The sequence below is a fragment of the Dasypus novemcinctus genome, chromosome 3 (genome assembly GCF_030445035.2).
Source record: "Dasypus novemcinctus isolate mDasNov1 chromosome 3, mDasNov1.1.hap2, whole genome shotgun sequence".
NCBI lineage: Eukaryota > Metazoa > Chordata > Mammalia > Cingulata > Dasypodidae > Dasypus > Dasypus novemcinctus.
In genome coordinates, this window is record NC_080675.1 from 38,230,705 (window position 1) to 38,241,711 (window position 11,007).

The 11,007-nt window shown below is 46.5% G+C and overlaps 1 protein-coding gene across 1 annotated transcript in view; it reads right to left on the reverse strand.

The window, feature by feature from the left end:
- Nucleotides 1–2,662, reverse strand: part of TTC9 (tetratricopeptide repeat domain 9) — a 34,071-nt gene extending 31,409 nt beyond the window's left edge. The window contains exon 1 of the mRNA XM_004451995.5: nt 1,863–2,662. Within this exon, the coding sequence (XP_004452052.1) occupies nt 1,863–2,268 (406 nt within the window). The 5' untranslated portion in view covers nt 2,269–2,662. The remainder of the gene's footprint in view (nt 1–1,862) is intronic.
- Nucleotides 2,663–11,007: the final 8,345 nt, after the last annotated feature.

The window sequence follows — 11,007 nt, forward strand, 5'->3', positions numbered from 1 at the left end:
CCAAAGTATGTGGGGTGGGGGTGGAAGTGGAAAAGCTGTGGAGACCTCAGCCATGTCTAACTGGGCTGGCCTGACCAAGGACATATCTTTGGTTTCAGGATGGAAATGTTGCCACTTCAGGGGTGGAAGGCAGGCAGTGGTAGCCGCTGGCAGGCGGCCAGAAGTATGGGGTGAGGGGCAGCCCTAGAACACTCGTGAATACTACTGAATATGAAACTCCATTATCACTCAGACGTCACCACATTAGCAATCCAAAGCGCCTCTTCTTCCACCCATGGCCACTGTGGCTTTTATTTATTGGACAACAGCCTGAATGCCAGAGAATTAATGGAAAAAAGGCAATGGAGCCAGATCTCATGATGGATTTAAATACTCCGTCTTTGGTGTCCTACGACTTCATCTACTGCTCTTATTAACTAGCACTGACACTAGCAACACCATTCCTGCACCTGCTGCTACTACCACTACTACTATTAATCCTACTTTACACTTTGCAACGTGCCTCCCTGACCTGGGTTTCGCCTGATTAAAAACAATACTGGACATGGCATTATGGGAAGGCATAGGCAGGCTGGTACGAGAAACCTCAAAAAAACCCAGCAGGTCTGCACTTAGGAAGAGTGCGGAAGTATAGATATTTACTTTCACCCCCCAAATGCCTGGCACCAGACACATCCACCATCCCCAGTCACAGCCTTTCCCACTCCTAATCCTACCATGCTTCAGCTGTTCAGAGCTAACTTAGGCGACTTCAAGGGTCAGGAACTGGAAGGAATGGACTTCTAATTGGTCAGAGGAGCTCGACAATGGCAAAAATCCCACCAAACGGGATGGGGGAAGAGGAAAGAATGCTTCTCAAATAAAAGGTCATTGCCTCTGCCAACATCACCCACCTCACAGGAAGGTCCTGGAATGACCCAGACTCTTCTTTTTTTATTTAAATTTTCCTGCGCCTAAATTAATTTTAAAAAAAAATTTTTTACACTGCCTGCCTTTGATCCTAATTCCCAAAGTAAACTCTGGAATGTGTGCCTTCTTATGTCAATAGAAGGGTCCCCTTTTCCTTATCCTAGCAACCAGCTAGTGAGGATGGCGTGGGGGGTGGGTGCCAAGATTTCTCCACCCAAGTGGAAAGAGAGTGCAGCACAGCTCGAGCCCAGCCAAGAACTATGTTCCCTTTGAGATCTCTCTCCTCACCTGGCAACCGGCAGCTCCAGCAGAGCGCAAAGAAATTAAAGTGGCAAATTGGAATCCATTTTGCCGGTAAGATGCTGAAAGCATCTTAGTAAACTGCCCTTTGCCACTGGGGCCAAAGGAACTTGGGGAAGGACCTTACTCACAAGAATGCGGTCAGGTGGGGAGAAGGTGAGGAGGGTCAGCTCTGGTGCGGACCATACCTGAGCAGAGCAGTCAGGTGCGGTGGGCTGCCCTTAGGACCCTTCGGCAGGCAAACGCGGGGCGTGCCGTGGGTACGGGTGACCTAACCTGGGTGATTCTTCTGCATTTGGTCCTAGGTCCCCTGGTGAGTAGTAGCAGCAGCGCCGCCAGGCCAGCTGGGTCCCTTTCTAGTCTGTCCCAGTTATTTATAGGTGAGATTTACGATGCATGCGGGGAAAGGGACGCGGGATGACTACGGCCTTTGGAAGGCATCATCCTAAAAGTCACACTTTCTCCAAAGCTCCCCCCTCCCGGGTTCTCCTCCCCAGGGCAGGGACGGGTACAGAGGGGGAGTCAGCACCGCAGGCGCACCGCAGTGGTCAACCGTGATAGAAGAGTGGGGGAGCGAGGAATGGGGGCCCGCGCCCCGCCGCAGGCGCGAGAACGCGGGAAGGAGGGGCCGGGGAGCGGCGCGGGCGGCTCACCTGCCAGGCTGTTGTAGCAGTCGATCTCGATGGCTTCCACCGTCTTGCTCTGCTCCTCCGAGAGGCGGCCGGGTTTCGGGGCCCCGACCGGGGAGGCCGAGCGCGAGTCCCGCTCGGGTTCCCCGGGGGTCGGCAGCAGCCCCTTCAGCTCCAACAACGCGCGGTGGTATTTGCCAATGGCTTCGCGGAATTTCTTGTCCTTGTAGCACTGAGCCCCTTGGCTCTTGAACTCGTGGGCGCGCCGGATGAGCTCGGCGGGCTCGGCCGCCGCCCCAGCCTGGCCCCTCGCCGGGGCCCCTCCGCCGCCACCGGGGACGCACAGCGGCGGCGGTGGCCGCTGCCCGTCGCCGGCCGCGGGCGGGCTCGGGTTCCCCTTAGCCGCGGCCGCCGAGCTCTTCCTCTCCATTCGGCCGCGGCTCGGGCGCCCTGCGCGCGCCGCGATCCGCCAGCCGCTGCCGCCGCGCCCTCCCGGGTTTAAAAGCGGCGGGCTCCGGCCCCGCGCCTCGCAGGCTTCGCCGAGGCCGTGACACCCCGCGGTGGTCTGGCGCCCCGCACTCCCATTCTCCTCGCCCGCTGCCAGAGGCTGCTCTCTCCTCCTCCTTCTCCTCGGATTGCCTTCCCCTCCTGCCTTCCCTCCCCCACTCTCGCGCCGCCCGCCCTCCTCTCCGCCCTCCTCCCCTCCAGCAACCTGCCCGGCGCCGGCGACCCAGCCCTCGCGCACTCTGGGGCTTTTCGGTAAGGGGGGACCGCTGGCCTGTTTGGGGTAGTGGTGATGATCGCTGACCCGGAAGAAGCTTGGATCACCCAAAGAAGGGGAGGATTAATGACAAAGACAGCCCCGCTCTTTCCCATTCAATCCAGCTCTCGGAGAGGCGCGCCTAGTCTGAAAGACACGAATGGGGAAAAGGCGTGTGTGTATGTGTGGTTGGGGAGTAGCAACGAAATGCATGCCCACCCACCCGCAACATATTTCTTAAATACTAAAAAGAAAGGCGCTGTGGGGACGAGAGACGTAGGCACAATCCACAGCTTCTTGTTCTTTGCAGAATGACATTAACGTTTTTAAGATGGCAGAGCCCCCTTTTTGTGGACCCAGGTTGTCGCTGAGGTGTGCCTCCGTATGTCCACCCGGGAGCCCAGAAGAGGAGTGTACTTCAAATATGGGGTGTCGTCTTCCAGGAGCCTATGTGTGTTTACGCCTCTGTGTGCGCACAGCTGTGCAGAATGAATCACGGACATCAGAGATGGAAAACACCTGTTACTGTTGGTCATCGTCTTGGCATGCGTGCATTCTAGCTTCCATTTACGGGCCAGTTTCATGTCCTTCTTCAGGAGGCTCCACTCCTTCATTCATTCTTTCATTCAGTCAACTTTGAGGGTCAACAGTCTGCTGGGTATTTGCAGAATGGAGATAAACCATTCACTGGCAGAATCACTCACTATAGGAGGTAGAGAATGGCATCGCTGGGGAGGAACAGTGCTGTGGAGCTCGGAGGAGGGGAGGACATGGTGGTTTTGGGATGGTGGTGAATCAGGAAGCTGTATGGAAGAAATAGCCTTTGAAGGCCTTGAAAGATGGACTGGATGTGGGCATGAGGAAATACTACGAAGTGACATATCAGCCAGAGTGAGGAGATAGAACAGAAGTCCTGAAGTTAGAGATCTCAAGTGTGCTTAGAACGTGGTTTGATTTTGTGGCCTAAATAAAAGTGGTGAAAATGATGGTAGTAGGTACTGGAAGCTTTTGGGTGGTGAATTTGGATTTGATTTTGTAGGCAATGGTGAAGGCTAATATATTTCTTAGCACCCCGCTCCTTTATAATGCTAAGAAAAATATATATTAAAAAGTAGTGGATCTTAGTATGGTCTATCTGACCTGCAACTTCAGCATCTCTTAGGAACCTGTTAAAATGTAAATTCTAGGGTCCTATCACAGACTTACTAAATCTGAAACTTTGGAGGTGGGGCCGAACCATCTGTACTCTAATAAATACTCCAGTGGATTCATAAGTACCATCAAGTTTTCAAATCTCTGCTCTAAAACTTTGGTACTCAAAGTGTAAGCCTGGGGTCACCAACATCAGCATCTCCCAGAAATTTGTCAGAAATACAGAATCTGGGGCCCATCCCAGACCTACTGAATCAGAATTTGCATTTTAACAAGATCCTAGGTCATTCATAAGCCTACTAAAGAGTGAGAAGTTTGTTCTAGATTTGGAGAAAACAGAAATGTATAAAGAAGAACTCCCCAGCCCTATACCACACCCAGATATATTCTTTGTTAATATTTTGATGTAATTCCTAGCAGATTTCTATATTTATACGAAGTTTTCTATGTATCTATATTAGCAAATATAACTGGTATGGACTAATACACATGATTATGTTTCCAACTCTTTTTTACTTTACATTATATGATGCGAGCAAATATTTTTAAAGCATTGGTTTTAATGGCTGCATAATATGCCATTATACATGCCTGTACCTGGATTTACTCATTTTTCTATGGTCAGTCATATTGATTCCAATTGTTTGCTACTATCATTAATGCACAGATAATAAAAATAATAGATACCACTTATATATATTGCTTACTTTGTGCCAGGCACTAGGCTAAGCACTTTACATATAATAATTCATTTAATTCTAACAATCCTATGGAGTAAGTACTATTACTGTCCCCATTTTGGACACCAAATTACAGTGATTGCCCAAGGTCACACTGTGTCCAGTAAGTAGTGAAACTGGCATTTAAATCCAAGCCATCTGGCTCCAGAGTCTATGATCTTAATTATCTCTTTACTTAAATTTTTCGCCCTAATTAATTTTTCCTTATAAAAAATTATTAGGTCAATTTTTTTTTTTACAGTTTTGAAACAAAGTGTTTTACAGAACCTTACTTTTTAAAGTGTTTTTGCATCTTTAATTTTAGTTGATCCTCACATTAGCCCCATAGGAGGCAAATGATTATTTTTTCACACAGTGAGTTTGCAGTAGTTTTTCACAAGTGACAGGTCATTAGTTCCAGTAGTTAAGAGGCTTTGGGCTCGGGCAGATATGGGCTGGAATTCCATCACTGCTACTTCCTGGGCAAATTATTCAACTTCTGCAAACTTCAAATTTCCTCACCCATTAAATGGGGATGCTATTTACTTTATAGTGATGTCGTGAAGCATATTATAAGTGCTCGATTGATACCTATTACTCATTAAATCCTGTCATTACTGGATCCCATAATAATGTTGTGGCAGAACTCCAGCTAATCCATAAATATTTGGCAATTGCTAGCCTTTTAAAATTTAAGGTATTGTGTCAGTAGAGCAAAGAGCAGAAATTGGGTGTTAGGTGCTCTGAAGTTTCTCTATTACCAGAGCTTAAAGTCACTCGGATAGGAAGGGCTACTGAAGGCAAATATTGGATGAAGACCCAGGCCTGGGATTTGACTATTGTCAGAAATAAGACATGAATTGGGTCATCATGGTAACAATCATTTAAATTTGAGAAGTACTGATGTGCCAAATTGCTTTTTGTTTTCCCACTGTGCCCTGGCTTAATGGTATAGTATCTCATTCTTAGATGGTGAGTTTGAGGACAGGATTTCAAGAGACATGATCCACATGGTACTACCCTGTATATGAAACAGAACTCAATACAAGAGCTTACGAGTAGTGTGGATGAAGGAAAGCATGAGTGAGGAAGGGAGGGGGTATTATAGTTAGGTGCGGTGGGAGGAGATTCACTATGCCCATCTGTCCTGCCTGGCAGATTTGTGTCTGTATTTCTACAACTGTTTTATTTGCTTGTTTTTAGCATGCTTTCATCTGTCTGTCTAAGCCACTCATGGGTAATTGTGTGCTGGTTTCCCAGAAATGCTCCCCTCCCTTCAAATGGAATTTGAAGTTCTCAAATGTCCTTTCATTAACTATTTGACATACACAGAGATCTATTATAGGAAGTTCAATAACTTCCTACGGATTTATGGGCATGGATTTAGGAGTCAGAACTCAGAGCTTCTCAAACCTTAACAAGCATATGAATTGTCTGGGAGCTTATTAAAATGCGGTTCTCTGATTCTGTTCATCTAGTGTGGGGCCCGCGAGCGTGAATGTCTAACACGTGAGGTCTACTGGGTGATGCTGATGTTCCTGGTTCCTGGCCCACATTTTGAGCAGCAAAGTGTTTAGAGGAAAGGCAAGTTTTGTATCTCCCCTGTTCTCTTGGCTTTCACTTTCTCCCAGAGAGGAGTTTTTCATTTGATGGGTCAGATTCCAGGAAATTAATTGGTCCACATTTAACAAGGGCAAGGTTATAACCCCCCATGCAGCTTTTTCTGCCATTTTATGCAACAGGAATCAGTAAGCTGAGGCAGGGTCTTCTTTTGGGATCTGGCCATTTTGTTTTCTCTTCCTCAAATGCATAGCCAAGCATTTTTTTTTTTTTTTTTTTTTTTTTTTTGCTCCAACCTAGTTTTTACAAGAGAGCCCTGCACTAAGAAGTTGGCTATTTATTTAGGTGAAAATAAAGAGGTGTTTGATTTCTCATCTCTAGGTGGCCCTTGACTATGTTACTTCCTCACCAACTTTATAGGGGAGAGAGATGATTGAGCAGGTTTCTGGTACTTGCAATTCCCTAGAGCCAACATTGTTGAAACCTCTCCTTTCATTTCCTAAGAGGCAAGCAGAGGGCACAGGCCAATGAATCCTTTGGATGATAACACCACTAATGAAATAACTCATTACTGCTGATGTGTGCTGGAAGGATTCTTAGAGAAGGTGTATGTGGAACTATTTTGAAGGAGAGGACTTAGTGTGGTGAACTGCAGAAGGCACAATGCACCTGCAGGCATTTTGGGTCTCAGGTTCCGTGTCTGCCCTGGTTCTTGACCTTGTTTCTGTTTCTCTGACTCCCTGCCTCTTTCACCTCCCAGTGGTCTTAGAAAACTGAAGCTCTCTTTCTTTCCATTCTCACTCTGGAGCTTGCATACCTCCTGGACAGATGGCGTGGGCTGCTTTGTCTCTCCTTCAGCTCAGTTCTTAAGCATATGTGAAAGACATGTCTTTGAATCTTTTTTATACTAATCTAAGCTAGTCAGGGTTTGGTTACATGCCAACCAAAACAAAGCTATTTTGGGGATGTTTTTCTAATTGCTTTGAACTTTGCAATTTACCTGACAAAATTATAGCATTTTATCATGAGTTTTTATCCATATTCAATTTTCAATCATCTGTCTATGGAAAAGTGGGAGATATTTAACTGTTTTATACCCAGATGTAGCTCTATTTCCCTCCCCAACAGGGACTGGTTCAGGGATGGGCATAAGACCCAAGTAGAGAGAGAGAGAGTTTGCCTTGAAATTAGCATACAGACACTGGGAGAGAAAACATTTCCCATTGGGGTTGTTTTTTGTTTTGTTTTGTTTTGTTTTTTTAAAGATTTATTTTTTATTTATTTCTCTCCCCATCCCCCCCAACCCCCCCATTGTCTGCCTTCTGTGTCCATTTTGCTGCGTGGTCTTCTTTGTCCGCTTCTGTTGTTGTCAGCGGCATGGGAATCTGTGTTTCTTTTTGTTGGGTCATCTTGTGTGTCAGCTCTCCGTGTGTGTGGCACCATTCCTGGGCAGGCTGAACTTTCTTTCATGCTGGGCAGCTCTCCTTATGGGGCACGCTCCTTGTGCATGGGGCTCCCCTATGCGGGGACACCCCTGCATGGCACGACACTCCTTGTGCGCATCAGCACTGTACATGGGCCAACTCCACACGGGTCAAGGAGGCCCAGGGTTTGAACCGTGGACCTGCCATGTAGTAAACAGACGCCCTATCCACTGGGCTAAGTCTGCTTCCCTCCTTGGGGTTCTAAATTGCGGGGATTTAAGGCAGAGGCTATCAATGGCTATCTTGCCTACCACTTGGAGAAAGCCTATCTGAAAAATGAAGTTAGACACATGCACACAAACAAACAAACAAAAAACAAGAAGGAGAGAGAGAGAGTGAGAGAGATGAGGGTAAACAGAGCTCAGACCCAGTTGTTTTTAATGCCAGATGTATTAGAGAAGTTGTGAGCTTACAGAACAGCCAAATGTAATGTGCTGAATTCCTGTACCGCACCCCTCTACCAACACCTTGCACTGTTGTGGGACATTTGTTACAGATTATGAAGGAACCCCATAACCCTTTAATGAATTCCTTTTCTGCTTAAGTCAGTCAGATTTAAGTATGTGAATGGTACAGCATGGTTCCTCTGGAGTCATGATATTGGAACTGAGAAACTATCAAGGTCTGATGAAAGATTGGGGCTATTTAAGGCCCAGCGAGAGAGAGTTCTTTCTGAGCAGGTGGTTATTTCCCTGCATCTCAAATCACACCCCTGACCTCCACAGATGTTTGGATTTTATGTAGCTTCTCTTGTGGCCCTGGGATAAGTGTGAAAAGTGGGCTCCCGGTCATGGCACTGCTAAAGTTGGCCAGATTTTTCTTTCCCTTCTCTTGACCCCAAGGTCTCTTCAGATCTGCAGAATTGCATCTGAACTCCTGCAGACTCTGCTGCGGCTGCAGCAATCTGTAACCAGCCAAGCTAATCATTCATAATTTATTTCCTTTCCTTACATTCTGCCCCAACTCTCCCACATACAGGCTGTAGAGGCTTCCTCAGGAAACTCAGAGCAGGGGTGTGGGCCTAGGAGAGAGATATTTGGTCATAAGGATGAACAGAGAAAAGAGAATTAGGAATAAAGAACATATAGCTTCATTTCCACTTATATCTGTGATATGATCTTACATTGTGAGTTTAAGATATCTGACCTGTCAAGACCACATATCCAGGACTCTCTGGGTTTTCCCTATAAATCAAAGTTCAGGCTCAACAGTGGGGATTAAGAAGGCAGCTGAAGGCTAATATTAAAACACATGAAGCATATATTAGTACCACGTAGAAGAAGTTTATTAACAATTTCCATTCTTTTTTTATCTCTTTCCTTTCTCCTCCCAATCTTTCTTTACTTTCTATTTTCCATCAACTAAGTTGCATTACAGTTGATAGATTAGTTTTATCTTTATCTGTGCTAAGTTAAGGTACTGAATTCTTTTCTGAGTTGGCTATCCCTTAAGTCACAAAGTACTAGCATTATCAGGGTCACCAGAGCATATGGGAAAAGCTTAAAAAGGTAGTTTGTGATTGGGAAGAAGAGAAGGAAGGTCTGGAGAAGAGGTTAGAATCAGAATGGATAGAACTGAACGGGGGCTCGGCTGGGGGCTGAGCCAAGGTATATGGGGGTTGTGGCCTGTGAGAGCGAGGGGGAAAGTACAAAAAGGAAGGCCAAGTAGTCATTTCCAAGTCTAGTCCATTAGTTTGTAGACTTTGGGTAGTACTATGCTCATGATTTATTTATTTTTAAATTAATATGGGGGTGGAGAGCAGATATAGCTCAATTGGTTGAGTGCCTGCTTCTCACCTATAAGGTCCCCAGTTCATCCCTGGTACCTCCTAAAAGCAAACAAACAAACTGAAAAAAAAAAAAAACAAACCCAACTTTCATTGGGGAGGGGATGTAGTTTAGTGGTTGAACACCTGCTTCCCAGTATCTGGGTTCAATCCCCAGTACCTCTTAAAAATAATAATAATAGAAATAATAATAATATGGTTGCCTGCCTATGTTATCAACCCTCTTTTGGTTACAAAAAAAAAAAAAGCCGAAGAGAAAGGTGAAATGTTTTGTTTTTTTGTCCTAGTAAATCTGAGGTGCTAGATTTCCTCCTGAGTGCTGAGAAGGAAATCCAGCCAGCTTAATTCTCCTGTAGCCAAAGGAAGGGCCGTCCAAAATTGCTCAGTGAAGCAGAGGCTCCTGCTGGCAAAGGTGGCTTATGCTGTATGAGGAGGCACTCCAAAGCTGTGGAGTGGGGAGCCAACACACAGGTCTTTCCTCTGCACTTTTCGGATTGAAAAATAAGCCTCTCTGGCTCAGCTCAACCCTGGACCAACTCACCTGCCTGCCTCTTCCTCCTCACTTGCTTCCAATGCTTAGACCAGACAAAACACTTGTTATCATAAATATAAAGTTTCCAAAACTAAATATTCTAATATTAGGAATGTACTACAGTCATTCAAAGCAATAATTTTTAATAATGTAACAAGTGAAATAAAATGTGATGAAGCACCCTGTGTAGGAAAAAAATCACTGATTCTTTGAATGGGTGGCAGTGGTGGGAACGAGCGGGAGGGACCTCTGAGGCACCTAGACCAGCGTAGCCATCACAGTGACGGCTCGGAAGTCAGGCTTTGTGTGTTCCAGTCCTGGCTCTGCCACTTATTACCTGTGGGACTTTCAGCAGATGAGAGCTTCTCTTGGTTTCAGATTTCTCATCTTAAAAATGGGACAACAGAGAAAAATAGCTAGAGGACAGGCTGAAACATCCTGGAAAAAGATCTTCTAGGGTTTAAAACACCAGGCAAAGTCTGAACACCATCCAGAGGAGAGAGGGACAAAGGAAGGGAATCACAATGACAGAACTGTGAGCTGAAACCAACGGCTGCTGCTCCCGGCACCCTGCACTAAAGACACTTTAGAATAATCAGGACTCTGGACCTGCTGATACAGACAAAGGGGGCTCCAGGGATCCACCACCCCAGGAAAGGGGAGAGAGAGGGTTACAGCCTAAGGCTGAGTCAGCTTCTGACTCACAAATTTGGTCTGCTGTGGCCCAGGAGCCCTTCCAGGCTAGGTGGCGCCACACTGTGGTTTGCCCTGGGAGCCATCTCAGAACTGAAGGAAAGCAACCCTCTCAATCTCCCACTCTTCTAGCCAGGACTGATTGTTGACAATGCACGTTCCCAGGAAAGGGAAGAGAGAGGGACACAGCCTAAGGGAGAGAGAGGAACATGCCTAAGGCTGACTTAGCTCTTGACCTATAAATGTGGTCTGCTGTGTCCCATGAGCCCTTCCAGGCTGGGTGGGGCCACAGCATTGTTTGCCTTGGAGACAGCAAGGAGTTAAAGATACACCACCCTCCCAATCTCCTCCACCTGGGAAAAGGGAGGGGGCTGCCAGAGAAGGTTGGAGAACTGTCACTGAGAAAGTTTGAATTACAAGGCTGATAGCGTCCAGGAAGGAAGCTCTAGCACATTGATCCCTCTGTGTTGCAACAAACACAGT